The following is a 25,206-nucleotide window of genomic DNA, read 5'->3' as shown; positions in this document are numbered from 1 at the left end:
TTTCAGAAAAACATACTACAAGACAGTGGGGGTAGCACAGACAGCCCAGAAATAAACCCAGGCATATACAGTCAAGTGATTTTCAGCAAGAGTGCCAGGAAAACTGAATGAGGAAAGTACAGTCTCTTCACCAAATGGGTCTATGAAAACTACATCTACCCACATGAAAAAAGAATGAAGCTAGATACTTATCTTACACTATGCACAAAAATTAACTCAAAATGGATTAAAGACTCAAACTAACACTTGAAACTATAATACTCCTAGGGGGAGAAAAAACATGGGAGAAAAGCTTTATGATGCTGGATTTATCAATTACTTCTCAGTTATGACCCCAAAAACAGATTCAGCAACGCAAAAACACACAAATGAGACTGTATCAAATATAAAAACTTGCACAGCAATGGAAACAACAGGATGAAAAGGGTGAAAGGTAACCTTTGGGGCTGATAATATGGCACAGCGGATTAAAGCCCCGGCCTGCAGTGCCAGCATGTGATACTGGTACTGGTTCAGTCCTGGCAGCTCCACTTCCAATCCAGCTCCCTGTTAATGCACCCGGGAAAGCAGTAGAGCCCCAGCACCCACATGGGAGACCCAGAAGCAGCTCCTGGCTCTTGGCTTCTGGCCTGGCACTGCCGTGGTCATTGCAGCCATCTGGGGAGTGAATCAGCAGATGGAAGACCTCTCTCTCTCTGTCTCTACCTCACTCTGTAACTCTCCTTTTAAAATAAATGTCTTTAAAAAAAAGAAAGAAAAGAAAAGGCAATCTATGGAACAGAATATATATATTTCAAACTATTCTCTGATATGGCATTAATATCCAAAATTTATAATAAACTTCCAACTCAGTGATGAAAATCATAAAAATGCAATTTTAAAATGACAATGGTTCTTAGTAAACTTTTCTCTAGAGAAGATACCAACCACCAAAAAAGCACAATAAATCCTCTGTATCCACATGCACATATTCAACCAACTGCAGATAAATTTAAAGCAAAACAAAACAAAAACCTGGATCTGTATTTAACATGCACACACTTTTTCTTGCCATTATTCCCCTATCAAAACAATATGAAAACTATACGGCAAGCACATACATTGCATTAAGCATAAACAATCCACAGATGCAAGTATTCAGACATATCTGAGAGGGGAATCTTAGAAGAAATCCCTCATATACTAAGGGACAACTATGTCCAGAAAGATATTCAACATCAATAATCATCAGAAAAAGACCAAACAAAACCTCAGAGAGATACCAGCTCATTCCATTAAGATGACCATTATCAAAACCACAAGAAATAATGAGCATTCCTGAGCATGCTGAAAATATGGAATCCTTGTGCATGGTTAGGTAGGAACAGAGCAAAATGGTACAGCCACTATGGAAAACAGTTTAGAAGTACCTCAGAAAATTAAAAAGAGAATTACTATATAATCCAACAATACTACTTCTGGGACCAGTGCTGTGGCATGCCAGGTAGGGCCGCCACCTGCAGTGCTGGTATCCCATGTGGACGCCAGTTCGAATCCCAGCTGCTCTACTTCTGACCTAGCCTGGGAAAGCAGTAGAAGATGGCCCAAGTCGTTGGGCCCCTGCACCCGTGTGGGAGACCCAGAAGAAGCTCCTGGCTTCGGATCAGCACAGCTCTGGCAATTGCGGCCAAGTGGCGAGTTAACCAGCAGATGGAAGACCTCTGTCTCTCTGTCTCTCTCTCTCTGCCTCTCCTTCTCTCTGTGTGTAGCTCTGACTTTCAAGTAAATAAATAAATCTTAAAAAAAAAAATACTGCTTCTGAGTAAATATCCAAAAGACTTAAAAACAGGATTTCATAGAGTGTGAATACCATGTTCACTGAATTATTACAACACTTATAAGGTGTTAGCAACCTAAATGTCCAACAACAGACAAATAAAGAAAATGTGATATATACATAATGGATTAATCAGTCTTAAATAAAACAAAATCGTATCACATGCCACAACATGGATAAACACTGAGGATATTACAATAATAAGCCAGACACACACACAAAAAAAGGACAAACGCTGTACAATTCCACTTATATGAGCTACTGAAAGTAGACAAACTAAAACAGGAAAAAAAAAAAAAAAGAATGGTGCCTGGTGCTTTTCACAATAAAAAAAAGTCTTGAAGATTCAAACAACTGATAAATTATTTTCAACTAGATTTTAAAATAATCTCATAAAATGTACGCCTTTGGTGTGAGCTTTTAATTACTAGAGGCCTCTGCTGACACAGCAATGACTAACTGCAGTAGAGAAACAAATGCTTCTGAAATGCTTGAGAATCTTCTTTATGAAGCAGACAGCTGAACTCATCTCTTTTAAAACACTGGGGAGGGGCCAGCATTGTGGCACAACAGGTTAAGTGGCCATCTGCAATGCAGGCATACAATATGAGTGCCAGTCCAAGTCCTGGCTGCTCCATTTCTGAGCAAGCTCCCTGTTGATGTGCCTGGAAAAGCAGAAGATGGCCCAAGTGTTTAGGCCCCTGCACTTACATGGAAGACTTGGATGGAGTTCCAGGCTTCTGGCTTTGGCCTGGCAAGGCACCAGCCATTGCAGCCATTTAGGGGAGTGAACCAGCAGACAGAAGGCATCTCTTGATAACTCTAAGTAATTCTGTTTCAAATAAATCAATCTTAAAAACACTGGGTGATTCAAAATTGGAAGAAGAGAATGGATGCTATATACATAATGATGGGTCCATGTTCTTCACACTTTGGCAAGCTGACTTCATAATGAAAAAGTGAGCATCAGTACAACCTCTATCCAACGACCCCGCCTTGTCCATGGTTTTGCTTTCTGAGGTTTCAGTTACCTTCAGTCAACTGTGGTCCAAAAATATTAAATCAGAAAAATTCCAGAAAGAAAAAATATACAAGTGGTAAATAACTTTTATTATAGTATTGTACTATAATTACTCTATTATTAGTTAACTGTTGTTAGTCTCTTACTATGCCTCATTTATATGTCAAACTTTATCACCGATAAATTAAATAAGTTTATATAATTTGGGGCCGGCATTGTGGCACAGCGGGTTAAAGCCCTGGCCTGAAGCGCTAGCATGCCATATAGGCTCTGGTTCTAGTCCCAGCTGCTCCTCTTCCAATCCAGCTCTCAGCTAGGGCCTGGGATAGCAGAAGGTGGCCCAAGTCCTTGGGCCCCTGCACCCACATGGTACACCCAGAAGAAGCTCCTGGCTCCTGGCTTCAGATTGGGACAGCTCTGGCCATTGCAGCCATTTGGGGAGTGAAATCAGAGGATAGAAGACCTCTCTAACTCTTTCAAATAAATAAAATAAATCTTAAAAAAAAAAGTTTATATAATTTATAAACTTTATTACCGATGTGCTTAAGGAAAAAACACACGAATACATTTAGGATTCAGTCCTATCCATAGTTTCAGACACCCACTGGGGTATTAGAATATAACCTCTTCAGATACTTTACTACATATCAGAATCACAAATCCCAAATAGGCAAAGGTCAAACTAATGAAATTTATGATACAATCTTCATTTCCCAAAATTTATGTAACTCTTCCAAGAAGCTCAGAAATCAAATGAATGAGGCTAGCCTGGTAACAGACTGTCAAAGTTTACAGTGAGACATACTACTACACATTTGTATGCACTGTAGAAAACACATGAGATGAAAACCCTTACCTTCATCAAAGTCAGCATCATCCTCTGTGTGCTGGGGGAAAGGAAAGCAGTTGGTGATTTCAAGCCTATCTTCTACAACCAGTCCTAAAAGCACTCCTTGAACAACCTCAGTTCCTTGACCTTCTTCTTGATAATGTTTTATTATCTTTAATACCACCTAAAAGAAAATGTAGAAAGGGGCTTAAAAATCATTCTCCTTTTATATCCTTTATTTCTAAGAAAAACAGATAAGCAATTATTAATGGATTTGCAAAAACACAAAACTACACAGGATTAAACAAATGTCTTACAAACCATTTCCTTTATCGTTATATAATAATAAAGCTCCCATAATCTAAATGTAAACATGAAACCCCCGGAGTCTGAAGATACACCAAAAATATCTGTGTACTACACTCACAATTCCGAACTCAACAGTCCCCAAAGAGTCTAGTATCCAGGCATTCCTTCAGGCAAATCAAACAACACCTCCTTTAGCCTGAGGTATCACTGGGAAAGTTATCCTATTAACAGGAAGGTAACTTCTTTTTTTTAAAGATTTATTTTTATTTTTTGAAAGTGTTACAGAGAGAGGTAGAGACAGAGAGGTCTTCCATCCATTGGTTCACTCCCCAGATGGCCACAATGGCCGGAGCTGAACCAATCGATGTCAGAAGCCAGGAGCTTCTTCCGGGTGTCCCACATGGTGCAGGGGCCCAAACTCGGGCTATCTTCTACTGCTTTCCCAGGCCACAGCAGGGAGCTGGATCAGAAGAGGAGCAGCTGAGACTAGAACCGGTGCACATATGGCATGCCGGCACTTCAGGCCAAGGCTTTAACCCACTGTGCCACAGCACCAGCCCCCAGGAAGGTAACTTATTGATATGGATGATAAAATCCAGTCATCTGCAACAAAATGAAAGAATCTGGAAAACATCATGCTGAGTGAAAAAAGCCAGTCCCAAAGGGACAAATATATGTTCTCCCTGATATGTGACAACTAACTGAGTACCTAAAAGGAAATCTGTAGAAATGAAACTGACACTATGAGAAGCAATGACTTGATCAGCCCTTGTCCCGACTGTTGAGGAACAGCTTACTATTTTATTCTTTTTAGTATTTTCTTTTTCTACTTAATACCACTGGTTGAACTCTTCACTTATCACAGAATTATTCCTAGGTGTTTAAATCCAATTGAAAATTGATCCCTGTTAAAAAGAAGAGTGGAAACAAGAGAGCAAGGAGATGCACAGTTCAGCACACGTTCCCTCGGACTTACCCCTAAAGGTAAAGCTAAAAACTTGCCATGGGACTCCAAATCCCATTAAAAGTTGGCAGGTACCAATGTCATCTTACTACTTAAAGTGATCAGTTTAAGTTCATAACTGATCATAAAGACAGAAATAAGTTTCAAAGGGATCACATAAATAAGACCAAGTGTCTGCTAACAATAATAGATAGAATTAAAAAGGAGAGAACAATCCAACATGGGAAGCAGGCCACATAACAGGCTCACAGAATGACAAACACCCTAAATAGCACTGTGGCCTCAGAATCAGCCCTTAAGGCATTCTGGTCTGGCTAAAAAGCCCATGAGAGCATTTCAGGCACAGAAAGCCAAGACATTGTGGCAAAAAATGACCTACATGAAAGATCTCTGTGAGATCTCAGTGAAAAGAAGGAGCCATCAAAGAAGGAGGTACCTTTCTCTGAAAGGAGGAGAGAACTTCCACTTTGATTATGGCCGTGTTTAAATAATGTCGGAGTTTGTGGACTCAAGAGGTTTCCATAGCCTTGGTAGCTCATGACAAGAGCCTTGGGTGATCACTGACGTCATAAATAAGAGTGTCAATTGTTAAATCAACAACAGGAGTCACTGTGGACTTGCTCCCCATGTAAGACATCCGTTCTTAATGAGTTGTACTATGAGAATCAACGGTAAGTCTAGTCTTCAAACAGTACTTTATACTTTGTGTGTCTGTGTGGGTGCAAACTATTGAATTCTTTTTAGTATAGAGCTGGCCTTCTGCATATAAAGATAATTAAAAATCTTAATGAAGAATGGGATGGGAGAGAGAGTAGGAGGTAGAACGGTTTAGGGGGGAGGGCAGGTATGGGAGGAAGAACCACTATAATCTAAAAGTTGTACCTATGCAATTTGTACTTATTAAATAAAAGCTCTCTCTATAAAAAAAGTTTCAGATTTTGAATAGCAAGACAAATTATGATCCAGAGGAGCATGCCCAGTCATACACTCACCAGGAAGGCCTGGGCATTAGTCCATATCCAATTTGCTATATTAAACACTCTTTATAGGTTAAAAAAGAGAGAGAGAGAAAGAAAAGAAAACCTGGTATCCAGTACTGCCTAGTTTTCCTCAACCACAGAGATACACTGAATAATCGCTACTGGAATAAACAACTCTTGTTTGACTGTCTTCTTTAAGACTTACAAAGGGGCCGGCACTGTGGAGCAGTGAGTTAAAGCCCTGGTCTGAAGCACTGTCATCCTATAAGGGAACCTGTTCTAGTCTCTGCTGCTCCTCTTCTGATCCAGCTCTCTGCTGTGGCCCAGGAAAGCAGATGGCCCAACGCCTTGGGCCCCTGCACCCATCTGGGAGACCTAGAAGAAGCTCTTGGCTCCCGACTACAGATTGGCTCAACTCCAGCCATTGCAGCCACTTGGGGAGTGAACCAGCGTCAGATGAAGACCTCTGTCTCTACCTCTCTCCGTAACTCTTTCAAATAAATAAAAATCTTTTTTAAAAAAATATTCACACAAAGACAAAGGAGACACTACAGTGCATGACTGCATAGACAGTTAATGTCAAAGTTCATGATAACCATTCCTAATAATGCTTACAACATAGGATTGTTACTATATGGAAAGTGCTTTGACTACTGCTCAGCACCTACTTGTTAACAATAGTGATGTTTAACATAAGCCCATGACCTGAAGACCCAAATAGCAACACAACCTAAAATGCAAGAAGTTCTCACAGAGAAATTAAGCCTAACAACAAAATAACAAATTATTAGTATTTTACTGATTAGTGTTCATTTCAAATACATTAACAGAAATAATAATTATTGAGTCAGTAACAAGTTACATTTATTGAACATTATGCACCAAGTAACATTCTACCTACTTTTACATGGGTTACTCACACAACCACCTTCGGAGAAAGGCACTTTTACGCAAAAGAACCCAGAGAAGAAACAATGGCTAAAGGCCATCTAGAATTGGCAGTCAGCATTTAAACCAGGCAAGTTCCAAAGCCTGTATGTATACTTTAACAACAAGATGCTGATTTTTCTATCAGTAACTCAACTGATAATTAAAGTAGTCAGTTAGTAATAAGGGCAGGCATTTGGCCTACAGATTAAGATTCTATTTGGGAAGCCACATCATGCAGCAGAGTGCATGAGTTCAAGTCTCATCTCTGCTCCCAGTTCCAGTTTCCTGCTAAGGCACACCGTGGGAGACAATAGGTAATGGCCAATACGTGGATCCCTGTCACCCAAGTGAGAGACCCGGACTGATTTCTCAGGGGCCAGCTTAAGCCTGGGCCAGCCCCAAGTGTTGCTGGTGCTTGGGAAGTTTATCAATAGACAAGAGCTCATGCATTCACTCACTGTCACATCAATAATAAAGAAAAAAATGTTTTAATTAAAAATAATAAATACTAATCTGTTAGTAAAAGATGTATAGCAAATCCTTTATGACAATAAGATACAGATCTCTGGAGGAGAGCAATCAGCAGGGGAAACAGCTCAGTGAAAAAAAAACACCAATGACAGGACTGGCAGACCTTCAATATTCTTAAATGAAGGATGGGCTTACATTGTATCACAGCGGGTTAGGCAACACTCACATCCCACATCAGAGTGCCAGTTCCAGCCCCAGCTGATCCACCCCCAAAGCACCCTCCTGCTAATGCATCTGGGAAACAGTAGATGATAAAGGATAAAGTACTTGGGTTCCTTCCACCACGTGGAAAAATCCCCATGGAGTTCCTGGCTCCTGGCCCAGCCCTGGCTGTTATAGGCATTTGGAAAGTGAACCAGAAGATGGATAAAAGATCTCTCTTTTCTCTTTCTCACTCTGTCTAGCTCTTCCCTCTCTCTGTGTCATTCTGTCATTCTCTCTCTGTCAGAGAGAAAGAGATCTTTCATCTGCTGGTTCACTCCCCAGATGGCCCCATCAGCCAGGGTTGAGCCAAGGTGAAGCCAGTACCTAGGAGCTTTCATCAGGTTCTACATGGACAACAAGGGTCCAAACACTTGGGCTGTGCTCCGCTGCTTTTCCCAGGCCATTGACAAGGAGCTAGATAGGAAGTAGAACAGCTGAGACTACAGCCAGCGCCCATATGAGATGCTGGTGTCACAGAGCAATGCCAGTCCTGTCAGTCTTTTGGAACAATCAATCTCTTTGGGCTACCATTGTGGTGCAGTGGGGTATACCACCATTTGCAATGCTGGAATCCCATATGGTGCTGGTTCGAGTCCCAGCTGCTCTACTTCTGATCCAGTTCCCTGTTAATGCACCTGAAAAAGCAGCAGAGGATGGCCCAAGCACTTGGGCTCTGGCAACCACAAGGGACCACCAGAAGAAGCTCCTGGATCCTGGCTTTGGCCTGGCCAAGCACTAGCCATTGTGGCCAACTAGGGAGTGAACCAGCAGATGGAAAGTCCTCTCTCTCTATTTCTCTCTCTGTAATTCTGCCTTTTGAACAACGTGAAATAAATCTCTTTTAAAAAGTCAATCTTTTTTAAAAAATGAAGAAAATGCACAAACCTTAACATTTCTGTAGGAAAGATCTCTCTATTGTAAGAACGGGTATGAGTTGTAGCTCTAGCATTTACTAGTTGTGCTCCTTGGAAAGCTATTTAATTTTTTGAAGTTTTAATCTTCTAATTTGTAAAATGTAGCCATTTTATATCATTATTGACAATATTAAAAACCAGATATTAGGGGCCAGCGTTGTGGCACAGCCTGAAGAGCTGGCATCCCATATGGGCGCCGGTTCAAGACCCAGCTGCTCCACTTCTGATCCAGCTCTCTGCTATGGCCTGGGAAAGCAGAAGATGGCCCAAGTCCTTGGGCCCCTCCACCCCCGTGGGAGACCCAGAAGAAGCTCTTGGCTCCTGGCTTCAGATCAGCACAGCTCCAGCCATTGCGGCCACTTGAGGAGTGAACCAGCAGATGGAAGACCTCTCTCTCTCTCTCTCTCTCTCTCTCTGCCTCTGCTCTCTCCGTTTAACTCTTTCAAATAAAGAAATAAATATTTTTTTAAAAAAATCAAATAATGAGCACAGAGTATTTTACAAAGTCAGCCATGTAAGTGCTCAATAAATTATTTTTAAGATTTACTTATCTGAAAGTCAGAATTACATGGTGGGGGGGAGGGGGATCTTCCATCCACTGGTTCATTCCCCAAAAGGCAGCCAATGGCTGGAGCTGAGTGGCTCCGAAACCAAGTGCAAGGAGCTTCTTCTGGGTTTCCCACGTGGGTGCAGAGGGCCCAAGGATTTGGGCCACCTTCTACTGCTTTCCCAGGCCATAGCAGAGAGCTGGATTGCAAGTGGAGCAGCCAGGACTCAAACCAACACCTATATGGGATGCTGGCACTGCAGACGGTGGCTTTACCCACTATGCCACAACACTAGCCTCTCAATAAATTATTATTTTTTAAAGGTTTATTTTATTTATTTGAAAGAGTTAAAGAGGTAGGGCAAGAAAGACAGAGGTCTTACATCCTGCTGGTTTACTCCCCAAATGACTACAACGGCCAGAGCTGAGCAGATCCAAAGCCAGGAACCAGAATTTTCTTCCAGGTCTCCCACACAGGTACAGAAGCTCAAGGAACTGGGCCACCTTCTGCTGCTTTCTCAGGCCATAGCAGAGAGCTGGATCGGAAGAGGAGCAGCCGGGACATGAAACGTTGCCCATCTGGGATGCCTGCGCTGCAGGCTAGGGCTTTAACCTGCTGCACTACAGCACAGGTACCCTCAATAAATCACTAATATTATTGATTATTACCAATAAAAATAAATAACTCCTACTCAACATTTCTCTCTACCAAGAGCAATTACATTAAAAAAAAAAAGCAAGCATAAGAAAGGATAAACCAAACTGATGAAGAGTTATTACAAAAACACCTACCAAACTTACATATATAACCCATGTTCCTGGGAAGTTAACCTTATAATGGGATCACTAAGCCATTGTCAAAATCAAAGTAGAAATGTCAGAAGATATATAGACTTAATGGACAAATTCTAGAACTGATTCCTATCAGCTAGTTCCTACTTGTACTGATGACTAGGATACTGGCATTGTTTCAGAAAGAAAGTCAGGTCAAAATAACCTATTTCCTTTTATGTAGAAAACAGAAATGAAAATATTATTTCAAAACAAGTTATCACCATCCAAAACAGAGGTGATCATCTCACTCTTTGCAGCATCACTGAACTATTATATGCAGTTCTTAACAATGAATGACCAGAAGACAAATTTACCAGTAAAAATACTCAACCAGAGATAGGAAAAGGACAATGGTTATTACCTGCTAAAGACAATCAACATTGAAAATGAATACACAGAAAGGGTAATCTAAGAAAGAAGGCTTAAAACCCACAACAGGACCACTTACAAATTCAAACCTCTCTCCAGGCAAGGGACACTCAAAAAGCATATCTTTGCACTAGCAAAGATGCATCAGGTACTGGAGAATTAGCCCAACTTTGAAAGGCAAACTTTGAGGACCACATGTGAGTTTCAGGAAAGATGTCAACTTTAAACATAAACTCTCTATGGCATTCAAGGCTGTTCAAAATACAAAGTCTTCAGAAAAGACTTGGTCACTAAAATAATGTCAAACTCTAGAATTTATGATCTAGCCATTTTATAGCTGATGAAATACAGCAGTCAGAAAAAAATACTAAAAGTAAGCTGACTTCATCTTGCATAAATTATGGTCTTCCTACTTCCTGTAGACACACTAAAATCACAATTCTTTAGTCTAATATATGAGGTACTTGAGGAAGATGTTTGATAGAGAAGCTAGGCTGCCACTTGGGAAGCCACGTCATGTATCCAACGGCCTGGGTCCTAATCCTGACTTTAGTCTCCATTCCAGCTTCCTGTTAATTCATACTCTGGGGGCCAGCGCTGTGGCACAGCGGGTTAAAGCCTGGCCTGAAGTGCCAGCATCCCATATGGGCACCATTTCTAGTCCCAGCTGCTCCTCTTCCGATCCAGCTCTTTGCTAGGGCCTGGGAAAGCAGTAGAAGATGGCCCAAGTCCTTGGGCCCCCGCACCCACGTGGGAGACTCAGAGGAAGCTCCTGGCTTCAGATTGGCACAGCTCCAGCCATTGTGGCCATCTGGGGAGTGAACCAGCAGATAGAAGTCCTCTCTCTCTCTACCTCTCTCTGTAACTCTGTCTTTCAAATCAATAAAATAAATCTTAAAAAAAAATTCATACTCTGGGAGGCAGCAGGTGATGGTTCAAGAAGATGGGTCCCTGCCACCCACGTTGGAAGCCCAGACTGAGTCCAGGGTTCTTAACTGCCAGCCTAGCCCTGACTGCTGTAGGCATTTAGGGAGTAAAACAGAAAACAGAAAATCTTTCTTAGCCTGTCCCTGTCTCTCTGGTCTCTATGCCTTTCAAGTGTGAATAAAATTTGTTCCAATTTTAAAGAAATAATTAATATACATACTTTCGGATTCTAGGTAGATAACCACCAATTGGCCATGTGTACATGTGTGTATAAAATATATGTGTTTTATAGAATAGCAGTGTCTTTGAAACAATCCAGGTTCTGTTTGGTGTCATCCTTCTTAAATGTTCTCACAAAAAAGATTGTTTCACTTACCACATCTACTCCCAACTCAAGCACTGGCTAGATCTGAAAAGATATCTGCTAAGGATAGAATGGCAAACATTCATCAGTCACTTCTGTGTGATCTCTCAAGTACTCCACAAAGTGCCTTACATGCAATGACTCATTTAATCCTCACAATCAGCCTATGAAATCAGTTATATTATTATGTTTTTACATAATAAAACTGATATCTCCTGTTAAGGAATTATTAAAACCAGCAGGCAAGATTTGACTTCTGTGCCCAAAGCGTTTTTAATTACTTCACGATAACTGAATAACTTTAGGTAACCCACACATGTTTATAAGCACAAGTCTGCAACAGATACAATAAACTAGCAACAGCTCTAGTAACTCTAGTTCTGGAGAAGCAGGGCTTCACATACACAGCAAGAAACAGTTTGTGTAGTGTTGAGGTTGATTTGTTCTGAGAGGAGGAATGTGGTGGGGGCAAGAGGTGTGGAGTCACCCACTCACACTTCGGGAGTTGGGTGAAAGCAGGCCAGAGGCCAGCAACCCGCAGACTCGTTTATTTCAGTTGGTACAGCAGCTTAAATAGCCAAGGCAGCCAATTCGGTCAAGGGGCAGTTTATGCCCTAACCGATCACAGCCTGTTGCCAGGCAGTATCCGAAGCCATCCAATCACAGTCTGTTGCCAGGCGGGTTTCAAAGCCATTCCTAAGTAACTGACCCTTGCTTGCCAGCAGCCATCTTGGCATGGCCTTCTCATTCTACCACAGTGTAGGGCTTAGGGTCAGGCAGCAAAAGGTAGAGAATTAATGGTACTGGTGGTCAAATCACTGTGCCCTGGTCACTGAAATTCAAGCAGCATTAACAGGAAACTTCCAATAGCTGCAAGAATGTAAAGGGTTTTTAATCTCTAAAAACACTATTCTCACAAGCCACGAGATGGGTACATTCCCCCACAAAGTCCTGTTTGTCCTGCTTGCTCATTTCATTTGCTAACAAACTGTATGCCTCTGTCCACAAAACAGTGCTGATATATTTTTTAATTATCCTGTTTATTAATGTCACGCTCCATGCTTTCTTTTAAAAGCAGATACATGGGAAGCTCAATAGTTCTCCAAAACAAAACATTCCCTTATATTCTTTTTAACATTTTTAATTTGTGTTACAAATGACCCCACACTCAGGAACATTAGATCACTACTTCTCAGCTTAATAAAATGACCTGAGCTTTTCAGATACATGAAGAATAGTCCTGATCCTGGATACATATTAGAGCTATTTTGGGAGCTATACAACATGAAGAAGGTCTTCAAATAGTTCATCAAAAACGCATATTATGAAAAAAACTATGCATAGACTACAAATTTTAGACCACCATAGACTTATCTTTCAGTTCTTTCTATTTTTCTGTGAACTTTTTAAGGTGCCCTCCTAGGCCAATATCTGAATCAACTTCCTGAAATTCAGTTAAATGATCTGGGCTGGGTTCCCAAACTGTGTTTAGGAGTTTTTGTTTCTGTTTTGCTTCTAAGTTCTCCAATGATCCTAAGATCCTGCTGATTCCAATGTTTAATAAAGTAGCATGGTTCAGTCTTCCTTTGTTTTTGTTCGTTTTGTTGTTATGTCCTCAATGTTGTTATGTACATTGTGATTAAACCACAAATTTTCCTTCCAGTTTTATGACTCTTACTGTTGCTGAAAAGTGAGGACCCCAAAAAATACAGACCCAAAAGTGAACATTTTACTTCTAAAAGCATAAATATTGCCCCCAATAAGAGGAACTCAAGCCCTCCTTGGAAGAATCTTTATTGTAGAGAAATGAGAAAGGTAACTTACAAATATTAGAAATCTTAGAAATATTCAAGTTTTCTACAGTACAGCAAGACATACTTTATGGCTTTATTCCACATATAAGACTTAAGAACTAGTACTGACTAGGTTTCTTAATCTTACAAATGAGTGGGGAAATGAGGATTCCACTACAGATTATGCCTCAAGAGATGGAAGCAAATGGGCCAGTAGAAAACTAAATTACTCAACTCTTCTACACTTTGTGAAACTTTGTCAGATTGTGTGTCACAATGTTTACCCTACGTGACTTGCTCTCCACAGTAAAGACTATTCTCCCCATCGGGTCATTCATCCAGATTTCCGAGGATTGTACCATCTGAATCCCAATTTACCAGATAGCAAATAGAGGATCTGTTTGCCAAAATTACCCAAAGATAATATTTTTCCATTGTTTACTATTCAGTACACACTCTTTTTAAAAAAGTATTCTATTATATAATCTCTAATAAGAACAATACTATTTATTAAAGTGTCTGGCCTTAGAAAGAACTTCACCCAAAAGTCTAAAAGCAGCAAAGGATTTAATTTCTAAGACAGAAGCATTCTCACTATTACAGGGTAAAACATAAATATCAATCTAAATTATCCAATAAATTATTTATACCAGAAGTCGATAAAATCCTCCATTCTTCTTAAAATGGAAGATTAAGCAGAATATCTAAGACTTCTCAGTAAAAAATCACAACAAAAACTTTCAGTTCCATACTGAAAGTAGGTTGTTGACCCCTTAGTGGAGTCTCCTGACACCCTCAAAACTCAAAAAGTCCTTGCTTGCTGTTTCCTCTTTGTGCCCTGAAAATCTCTGCTCTATTCTTTAACAATAGGTGCCAGTTATAAAAGTCAGATTATTAATCCACTATTTCTTAAAAGCTGTTTTATACAGACTTTACCACCAAGCTGGCCTACATCAGTTTCAAAACAGAAACAGAAATAGAACAGTTGGACAACTTTGGGCAGTAAGGAGTCTGAAGACCACAACAGCCGCTGACTCTACTGCTCCTCCTAATGATCTATACATGGTCCTTTTGTGAGCTCCAACAATTGGAAATTTCCCTGGCGATCTGAATCCAGACTTCTCTTTCCCAACTCCATTAAAACGTTCTTCAGACCCCTGGTCAGGGAGACAAAGCTGTTTCTCATCCCTATTTCCATTGCTTGCTGGCCACTCAATTATAAAACCTTTCTTTTCTTAAAAAAGATCAAGTTTTGGGTGCATCAGGCAACAAACCTGCCTGATTCACTAACAATACCAGAGAATGTTTTAAATCTCATCAAAATATAAAGATTACGCTTTTTGATGAGTTAGAATTCTTTACCCAATGTCTCTGACCAATACTTATGGTAAACTTTGGAATTTTCTGCACAGAACCATCAAGCTTCTGTTATCTTCAATTTCTTTCATTCACTCATTAACTCAGTCAACTAAATACTGATTGACTAACTTCTCCAGATCAGTCCCCTGTCATGGCCTTGGAAATACAAAACTAAATCAAACACATTTATTTCAAGGGACTCATATTTTTAGAACAAGTTTCATACTATACACTACACTTATGACATCAGATGCGTGGGTTTCTTCCATATCAAGTAATTCTTCAACTCTCCCAGCACCAGGTGGGTTTCTTTCTTCATTTCTTTTAAAGATTTATTAATTGGAAGGGGGCACATAATACTAGAGGAATAAGTGGAGGGTGGAGTGGGAGAGATCACTGATCTGTTGGTAATCACAAAGGTTGGGGCAGGTCCAATCACAAGTTAGGAGCCAGGAGCTCCACACAGGTCTCCTAGGTAGGTGAGGTTTCTTGGAATTTAATACAATTCTGAAAATATCTCCCTGAAGTTAGTGTCGGAACCCAAAACGTAAGGCCTTGATCCCATAAATCTCGCCCCCCCACCCACTTCAGATGCCAATCCTCAAATCCAGGCACATAAGTCAAACAAAATGCCATGTACTCAGTGATTTCAATTATATGAAATTCTAGAAAAAACAAAGCAACAGTGACAAAAAGAAAAGTGAGTACCTCGAGCTAAGATAGAGGAAAGGATATTGACTACAGAGGGAAACTGGAAATACCAGGATGAAGAAACTATTCCATATATCTGGATTGTGATATCAGTTATATAACTGTTTAGTCCCTGAAATTCATCAAACTGTACCTTAAAATGGACTTTATTGTGGGGTCAGCGCCATGGCGCAGTAGGTTAATCCTCCACCTGGGGCACTGGCATCCCATATGGCCGCTGGTTTCTAGTCTTGGCTGCTCCTCTTCCAATCCAGCTCTCTCCTGTGGCCTGGGAAAGCAGTGGAGAATGGTCCAAGTGCTTGGGCCTCTGTACCTGCATGGAGACCTGCAAGGGGCTCCTGGCTCCTGACCAGCGTAGGTCTGGCCGTTGTGGCCATTTGGGGAGTGAACCAACAGAAGGAAGACCTTTCTCACTGTCTCTTCCTCTTACTATAGTAACTTTACCTCTCAAATATATAAAATCTTTTGAAAAAATAATTTAAAAACGGACTTTATTGTGTACAAACAATACTTTAAGAAAATAATATACTTTAAAAGTGTGATGGAGGGCCCGTGCCGCGGCTCAATAGGCTAATCCTCCGCCTTGCGGCGCCGGCACACCAGGTTCCAGGCCTGGTCGGGGCGCTGGATTCTGTCCCAGTTGCCCCTCTTCCAGGCCAGCTCTCTGCTGTGGCCCAGGAGTGCAGTGGAGGATGGCCCAAGTGCTTGGGCCCTGCACCCACATGGGAGACCAGGATAAGCACCTGGCTCCCGGCTTCGGATCAGCGCAGTGCGCCAGCTGCAGTGCGCTAGCCGCAGCAGCCATTGGAGGGTGAACCAACGGTAAAGGAAGACCTTTCTCTCTGTCTGTCTCTCTCACTGTCCACTCTGTCAAAAATAAATAAATAAAAAATGTGATGGAGGGGCCTCCGCTGTGGCATAGTGGCCTAAGCCCCTGCCTGGGCGCCAGCATCAAATATGGGCACCAGCTGTGTCCTGGCTGCTTTACTTCTGATCCAGTTCTCTTTATGACCTGGAAAAGCAGTAGAATATGGCCCAAGTGATTGGGCCCCTGCATTGATATGGGAGATCCAGAAGAAGCTCCTGGCTCCTGGTTTCAGATCAGCCCACCTCTGGACACTGCAGCCATTTGGGGAGCAAACTGGCGGATGGAAGACATCTCTCTCTCTGTAACTCTGCCTCTCAATAAATCTTTAAAAGCAAATGAATAAAAATTTTAAAAATAAAAACCTATTACATATGTGCAGGAACATATTTCTAAGAATAAGAATGGCATAAAAGCACATCTTTTCCTTTCTAAATCTGTATTATTTACAGACTATGCATGTAATTATAATTCAAAAAACCTCAAATAATGAAAAAACTAAAGAAAAAGATTTTTAAAACGCAACATTCACTATGATTCACTGCATGGAGTTTCACAAAATAGAACAAATTTAATTTCCTTTCTTGACAGTGCTACTGAGTTGACAGAATGAGGTAGATAATACATCTTGATTTTAGCATGTTCTTTTGAGTATGCAGTAAAACATGGGCTGAATAAGAGCATACTTAAGTAAGCTTGAAGGAATAAGACCAAAGAAAAAACACCCATACACTGTAAGTCACAGAACCTGCTGACTAAATTCTAACCTCTTGTTGATATGGTTATTTTTCAACTCTATTCAGACACTGCTGTACCCACATTCACAAATTACCAGAAAATGTGCACATGGACATATCATCAACATGTGAAAAAGGTAACCTCTGGATGTAGACACTAGCTTTCAACAATCTTTCAAGTGAAATCTACTGAAACCACCCCAATCCACACCGATTATAAATCAACAAAATAAGAATTCAAACTTGCAAGCTTATTACAACAAGCCTTCACCAGTAAAAGCAGCAAGATTGCTACAGTCCTTGTAATAGACATGTAAAGGACCTGTTGAAAAGCCTTGTTAAAACAACTGAAGACATGAAGAATTTTGAATTGTTAGAACTATACCACCTATCTTTATTTTTTTTTTAATTTGACAGGCAGAGTTATACATGAGAGACAGAGAGAAAGGTCTTCCTTCGGTTGGTTCACTCAGCTACGGCCAGCTTTGCGCCAATCCAAAGCCAGGAGCCGGGTACTTCCTCCCAGTCTCCCATGCGGGTGCAGGGACCCAAGCACTTGGGCTATCCTCCATTGCACTCCCGGGCCACAGCAGAGAGCTGGACTGGAAAAGGAGCAACCAGGACTAGCACCTGGGGCCCCAAACCGGGACTAGAACCCGGGGTGCCTACGCTGCAAGCGGAGGATTAGCCAAGTGAGCCACGGCACCAGCCTACCACCTATCATTTTTAACCTTCTTTTATATAACTAAGCTCATAAGGAATGCTGAGGCTGCAACCTACACTGTGCAACTACAGTAAGCAAACACTGAATACTACTTTATAAAGAGCTCACAGATTAAAAAATGCAAAAATTATTAAAACACTTCCACATTAACACTAATTTTTTTATTTTTTTAAAAAGATTTATTTGATTTGATTTTTTATTTATTTATTTATTTTTGACAGGCAGAGTGCACAGTGAGAGAGAGAGAGAAAGGTGTTCCTTTTGCCGTTCGTTCACCCTCCAATGGCCGCAGCCAGGTGCTTCTCCTGGTCCCCCATGTGGGTGCAGGGCCCAAGGACTTGGGCCATCCTCCACTGCACTCCCAGGCCACAGCAGAGAGCTGGCCTGGAAGAGGGGCAACCGGGACAGAATCCAGCGCCCTGGCGGGACTAGAACCCGGTGTGCTGGCACCGCAGGCGGAGGATTGGCCTATTGAGCCACCACGCTGGCCCATTAACACTAATTTAAAAAGAAGTACACCTAGGGGCCAGCGCTGTGGAGCAGCAAGCTAAAGCCCTGGCATCCCATATGGGCACCAGTTCGCATCCTCACTGCTCCACTTCTAATCCAGCTCTCTACTAAGGCCTGGGAAAGCAGTAGAATATGGCCCAAGGCCTAGGGCCCCTGCACCCACATGGGAGACCCGGAGGAAGCTCAGCTTCAGATCGGCTCAGCTCCAGCTGTCATGGCCACTTGGGGAGGGAACCACTGGATGCAAGATCGATCAATCGATCTCTCTGGTTCTACCTCTCTCTGTAACTCTTTCAAATAAATAAAATAAATCTTAATAAAAAAAAAAAGTACATCTAGTGGATTTCAATGATCACAAACTATTTTAGATATGGTTCTAATAAACGTTATTATACTGGTTACAGGAAGATGCTATTAGCTAAAGTATAAAAATAGTGTTTACCAAAAGGGGGGAATGTTAATAAAATGGCAAAGTCTTATTTGTGGCAGGATCTACACCCCGGATGCCATCCTAGGCTCCAGCCCCTGCTGCCATAGCTGGAAGCTAGGTGACCCATGGCCCAAGCACTGGTGTAAGCTCCACCCCCACCATGATGGGATCGGCTGCTTCTATTTCCCTGCCTGCCTGCCCCAGACCCCTGCAAAGGCTTAACAGGACCTGTTCCTGAACACGGGCTCTCTTGATCTCCATCTCCATCTCCATCTCTCTCGCTCTCACTCTTATGCTCCCCTTCTCCCTCTTTTCCTTCTTCACCCCTTTCCTCCAGTCTGTAGGGTTTCCCCCAATAAACCCTTTCCCTTAAAAAAAAAAAAAAAAAAGTGTTTACCAGTGCTTTCAAGCCATCAGTTGTAAAGAACCCATTTTTCCCCAGCCCATCACAGACCAATACTTCAGTAAAACAGAACAAAAAATACTTGCTAGAAAACTGAATGTTTTAAGAAACAGAACATAGGGGTTGGCACTGTGGTGCAGCCCTGGCCTGAAGCACCAGCATCCCATATGGGCACCAGTTCAAGACCCGACTGCTCCACTTCCAATCCAGCTCTCTGGCCTGGGAAAGCAGTAGAAGATGGCCCAAGTCTTTGGGCCCCTGCACCCACGTGGGAGACCCGGAAGAAGCTCCTCACTCCTGGCTTTGGATCAAACCTTTATTACCATCGTATAGAGTAATTCTAAAAATTTTTACATTTGTATTTATTTGAAATGCAGAGGGAGAAAGACTTTTTCTATCCACTAGTTCACACCCTAAATGCTCCCCCACCCAAAAAATAGCCAAGGCTGTGCCAGGCCAAAACCAGGAGCCTGGAACTCCATCCAGGTCTCCCACTTGCGTGGCAGCAACCCAAGCATTTGAGGCACCACCACCTACTGCCTCCAGTATGTGTATTAGCTGGAAGTTGGATTTAGGATTACAGCTTGATCCCAAGCACTCTGATATGGGATGCAGGCATCCCAAGCAGCACTTGCCAAACAACTATACATAAAAATATTTCTTTGTGAAAATATAATGTTCAAGTAAGAGAAAAAACATAGAAGCTTAAAAAATGAATTCTTAGGAGTATATACACAAATGTAACCCCCAGTATGTCCAAAAGAAAATTCAGTTAGCAGAGTTGTTAAGAAACAAGCATCATCAGTTTCCGGTGGCAGGGTCTGGGGAAGGGGTGGCAGGCGCCATGTCCGGCCGGGAGGGTGGCAAGAAGAAGCCCCTGAAACAGCCCAAGAAGCAGGCCAAGGAGATGGATGAGGAAGATAAGGCTTTCAAGCAAAAACGGAAAGAGGAGCAGAAGAAACTCAAGGAGCTAAAAGCGAAGGCGGCGGGGAAGGGACCCCTGGCCACAGGTGGAATTAAGAAATCTGGCAAAAAGTAAGCTGTTCCTTGTGCCTGAAGTGATGACGCCCTTGATTGTATTCCTAGCTAAACATCTCGATTCCCAGCCATAACATCTTATGCCACCCGTAGTTAGAATGAAGTGTTAAGAGTTAAGTGTTACCTTGGAGCCTGTTGTACATTTACAAATAAAATTTTGTAAAAAGGGGAATAAACCCCACTATACTGTTAAAAAAAAAAAAGAAAAGAAAAGAAAAAGAAACAAGCATCAGAATCCAAAATAAAGTGTGAGGCCTAACTTTACAGCCTTTGCCAAGCTGCCTTAGCTAAGTTTGCCTTCCTTCCTCCTAAGTCAGACAGGACCTGCTCTCAGAGCACTGCTGCAGTGATTAAAAACATAGCTCACTCGATCTACCTATAATACAGTGCCTAGCAAATCCTCATGAAATATCACCTACTGTTATTACAACAAACACTTTTCAGGATGCTGTGGTTCAACAGATTAAGCCACCCTTTGGGACACCCACATCCCATATGGGAGAGCCAGCTTCCTGCTAATGCATGAGGGCTCAAGTACTTGGGCTCCTGCCTTCTCATGAAAAGTCCAGATAGCATTACAGGTTCCTGGCTTTAGGTTGGCCAGGCCCCAACTGTTGCAGGCATTTTGGAGTGAACCAGAAGATAGAAGAGCTTCCCTTTCACTGTCACTCTGCCTTTCAAGTAGATGAAAATAAATATACATTTAAAAATATTCTTTACCTATTCTCATATACCCATTTCTGTGTCTATGCAATAGTACACGATGTGTGATTAAAATTTACCAAGCACCCTCACGGCACTGACACTTATCACATCAGAATGTTTACAGTACAATCCTCAGAACTGTTTTCAGCCTAATAAAATGTATTATAACTTCTTAAAAATCATCAGAGACAGGCCGGCGCCGTGGCTCAACAGGCTAATCCTCCACCTTGCGGCGCCAGCACACCAGGTTCTAGTCCCGGTTGGGGCGCCGGATTCTATCCCAGTTTCCCCTCTTCCAGGCCAGCTCTCTGCTGTGGCCCGGGAGTGCAGTGGAGGATGGCCCAAGTGCTTGGGCCCTGCACCCGCATGGGAGACCAGGAGAAGCACCTGGCTCCTGGCTCCAGATCAGCGAGATGCGCCGGCCGCGGCAGCCATTGGAGGGTGAACCAACAGCAAAAAGGAAGACCTTTCTCTCTGTCTCTCTCTCTCATTATCCACTCTGCCTGTCTCAAAAAAAAAAAAAAAAAAAATCATCAGAGACAGGCATCTATGCTAAAAGTTAAGAGGCCAATTATAGAATTACCTAGATTTAATAAACAGCTCAGGCTACGGACTCCAGTTTCCTAATAATGCAGACCCTGGGGAACACTGGGATGGCTCAAGTAACTGGTAACTACCTGGGAAACCTGGATTGAGTTCCAGGCTCCAGGCTTCTGCCTGGCACAGCCCCAACTGTCAGTTATTTGGGAAGTGAATCAGCAAACGGGGAGCATTTTCTCTCTTTGTCTCACAAAATAATTTTTTTAAAAATGTTTTAATCACCTATCTAACATCAAGTTTCCACCTTTGTTAAGAGTTATCAATCATCTGGACCTAGTGCTATCAGTTTCAGGACTTCAAATCTGCATTAATGTCAAGAGTGTAGTTTAATTAATTTACTCAAAGTTTTCTGTATGAGTGTGTGATTTTCCTTTAAAACATCATCCTAGCTAAAAATAAAGACAAGGTCCATACTAAGAGTCTCTTAAAAATTCTAAAGTATAAAGGCAAAGTTCAAACTGTACCATGTGCCAGGCAGTTGAAAAAAAGAGTCCGGGTAGGATGCACAATTCCTGGCTGGCTTTCCTCCAGGTTTTGTAGCTTGTGGGAGGTAAGGCCCACAGCCTGAATTTCTCACATCAATCATCGTCAAATAACAGTTATTACTATAAAAGAATTTTATTCTCAAAGAAACTGTAATGCCACCAAATCTCCCCTTAGCATATTCTGTAAAGTCAATATCTAGGCTTTCATTTAATTCTGGCTTCTTTCACTGACTGATCTGTGAACTTGGCAGTTTTCTTATTTGGTTACGCCGAGGTCATTTTTTCTAACATTGAACAAAGAAGGGAGTTATTGCCAAAATGTAAATTCAAAAAGCAGAAAGTTGTATTAGTCTTAAATTTAACACATTTTATGGCTCAAGTGGGATAGGGGTTCTATTTCATAACTGGCTGAGTCAAATAATAAATGGGATTTAAATCATTGCTGTTAAGTTTTGATGTGAAAGAAATTTAAGTAACTTCAATGCAGAAAAAAATTATTTTGCTCCTGACACATGGGATTAGTTATCATGCTCCAATACACCTATCAATATTATTTCTATAACATTTCAGTTTGAAAAGCTCCATTTCATTATTATTCTCTTGGATTTAACACTCATTGATGGTCCACATTTGTAAAGTTAAATCAACTAATAATTTTTGGGATAAGGGGTGAAGGGCAATGTAGCCTCAAATTTAAGGAATGGCACTATTCTCATCACACAAATTAGACATGAGAAAGAACAATGATGAAATCAAATATAGAAATACAATTATAATTTAATGTTAACTGATAAGAATGTTTATAAATTTCTATCTTACCAATTAAATATATACAACCAACCCGTAAACTTTCCCATGTGTAGCTGGAAGGTAATTTTTCTAAAGTAAAATGGGTGATTAAAAAGTCTGAGCTGGGGCCAGCGCTGTGGTGCAGCGGATTAAAGCCCTGGCCCAAAGCACTGGCATCCCATATAGGTGCCAGTTCTAGTCCCAGCTGCTCCTCTTTCGATCCAGCTCTCTGCTAGGGCCTGAAAAAGCAGTAGAAGATGGCCCAAGTCCTTGCGCCCCTGCACCCACATGGGAGACCTGGAAGAAGCTCCAGGCTCCTGGCTTCAGATCGGCATAGCTTCGGCCGTTGCGGCCAATTGGGGAGTGAACCATCGGATGGAAGACCACTCTCTCTCTCTTCGGCCAACTAGGGAGTGAAACATCAGACGGAAGACCCCCACCCCCACCCCACCTCTCCTCTCTCTGTGTAGCTCTGACTCTCAAATAAATAAATAAATCTTTAAAAAAAAAAAATGCTCCTTGGAAGGCTTACATCTAATATTAGAGTACCTGGGTTCAAAACCCAACACTACTCGTTTCCAGCCTTCTGCTAATACACACCTTGGGAGGTGGCAGGTGATAGCTCAAGTACTTGGGGTCCCTGCCACCCACATCGGAGACAAGAATGCTTCTCAGCCTGGCCAGCCCTCATTATCAAGGACATTTACTGAGGAACAATCCAGTGGGCATTCCTTGTGTATAATTCCCAGCCTTCCAAACAAATTAACAAAATAAATTCCCACTAAAAAATAAAAAAGCTTAGAGATACCCAGATGTAGTTCTGGGATCTGGGCTTCAGTCTAACACAGATCTTGCTGGTTAGGGCATTTGGAGAATGAACAAGCAGATGGAAGACCCAGTAATCGACCAATTGATTGTGTGTGTGTCTATGTGCATGTTAGTCAGATTTTCAAGTAAATGAGAATAAACTAACTTTTTTAAAAAAAGCTTAGCTGGAACAAAATAAATTTTCTATCATATAAAACAAAATCATTTAGAACAGCTATGAACTCTCCGCTTCCTAACATATTTTACTCAAGACCACTGACCATTGCATAAACAGGAAGTCTTTAGGTGAGGACCACATTTGATACAGCAGTTAAGATGCCACTTGGCACTGCTATATCTCACATCAAAGTGCCTAGGAAAGAGTCCTGTTCCACGTCTGATTCCAGCTTCCTGTTAGTGTTTATCCTGAGAAGTAGCAGGCAATAGAGTCATTTGCCACCTATATGGGAGACAGGGTGAAGCTCCTGACCTTGGCCTGGCCCAGTCCCAACTGTTGTGAGCATCTGGTAAGTGAACCAGCACATGGAAGATCTCTATCTATTTGCCTTTTAAACAAAATGAAAATAAGTAAATGTCTTTTTAAAAAGGGTCTTTATGGTAACTTGTGGGAACTTTAATTGTAATTTCTTTTCTGCCTCACTAATAGGATATAGTACTTGCTAGAAAAGGTCCAGGAAAAGAAAAACATTTAAAGGATTAACCAGGGCTGGCATTGTGGCATAGTGGGTAAAGCTGCCATCTGCAGTGCCAGCATTCCCATATGGGCGCCAGTTCTAGTCCCGGCTGCTTCACCTCCGATCCAGGTCTCTGCTGTGGCCTGGGAAAGCAGTAGAAGATGGCCCAAGTCCTTGGGCCCCTGTACCCAGAAAAAGCTCCTGACTCCTGGCTTCAGATCGGCGTAGCTCCAGCCATTGCAGCCAACTGGGGAGTAAACTAGCAAATAGACAACCTCTCTCTCTCTCTCTCTCTCTCTCTCTGCCTCTCCTCTGAGACTTTCAAGTAAAAATGAATAAATCTTTAAAGTAAAATAAAAATAAAAGATTAACTATCGTTATCTCCGAGAAGAGGGTAGTTAGAAGATGGAGAAAGACAGTGAGACTTTGTCTTTCATTTTGTGTTCAAGCACATATATTACCCAGTGTTAATAGCTGTGTTAAATTAAGCAGGTTTAATAAACTGAAAAGATTTCTGCTTTCCAGTATAAAAAAGTATAACCATGAGATGATAAGTCATCTTCTTTCTGTTGGAAACCCTCCAGAATGAAACTGAAGATTATGATTTCTGTACAAAATGTAAAATGGGGAGTTTTCTTCCTTCCAAAAGGAAAATAGTTCAACTTTACTTGTTGTAAAAGCTACCAATAAGCCAAACTTAAAAATAATATCCATAAGACTCCACATGGAAACAAAAGGTAAAGAGTAAACAAAGTTTTATTTTGTGTATAAGAGTGATTTTCCAAAGTTTTTGAGTTATATAGTTATAAAGAAAAGAGTTAAGTAGGTCATCTCAGGAAATCCTTGAGATTATCTCTAAGGAGATAATCAAGGAAAATCTCAAGAAACAAACATGAGATGCTAGTATCACTAATATAAGGAAATATTTAGTGAGCTGAATCACTGTAATAAGCATACTAAGAAGCACATTTAAATTAAGTTTCAAAATACTGACTTTACGATTTTTAAAAATCCCA

The 25,206-nt window shown here is 41.4% G+C and overlaps 2 protein-coding genes across 2 annotated transcripts in view; one reads left to right on the top strand and one right to left on the bottom strand.

Moving 5' to 3' along the window:
- EIF3H (eukaryotic translation initiation factor 3 subunit H) overlaps nucleotides 1–25,206 on the bottom strand; it is a 122,061-nt gene that overhangs the window by 81,498 nt on the left and 15,357 nt on the right. The window contains exon 2 of the mRNA XM_062188080.1: nucleotides 3,694–3,850. Within this exon, the coding sequence (XP_062044064.1) occupies nucleotides 3,694–3,850 (157 nt within the window). The remainder of the gene's footprint in view (nucleotides 1–3,693; nucleotides 3,851–25,206) is intronic.
- Nucleotides 19,889–20,275, top strand: LOC133758296 (translation machinery-associated protein 7-like). The gene has a single exon (XM_062189469.1). The coding sequence runs from the start codon at nucleotides 19,916–19,918 to the stop codon at nucleotides 20,108–20,110; it is 195 nt and encodes a 64-aa protein (XP_062045453.1). The 5' UTR covers nucleotides 19,889–19,915; the 3' UTR covers nucleotides 20,111–20,275.

This window comes from Lepus europaeus, chromosome 4 (assembly GCF_033115175.1).
Source record: "Lepus europaeus isolate LE1 chromosome 4, mLepTim1.pri, whole genome shotgun sequence".
NCBI lineage: Eukaryota > Metazoa > Chordata > Mammalia > Lagomorpha > Leporidae > Lepus > Lepus europaeus.
This window is presented reverse-complemented; position numbering and strand designations above follow the sequence as displayed.

What these genes read in the sequence shown, in the direction of transcription:
- LOC133758296 (XM_062189469.1), top strand. Translation starts at nt 19,916, where the DNA reads ATGTCCGGCCGGGAGGGTGGCAAGAAGAAGCCCCTGAAACAGCCCAAG.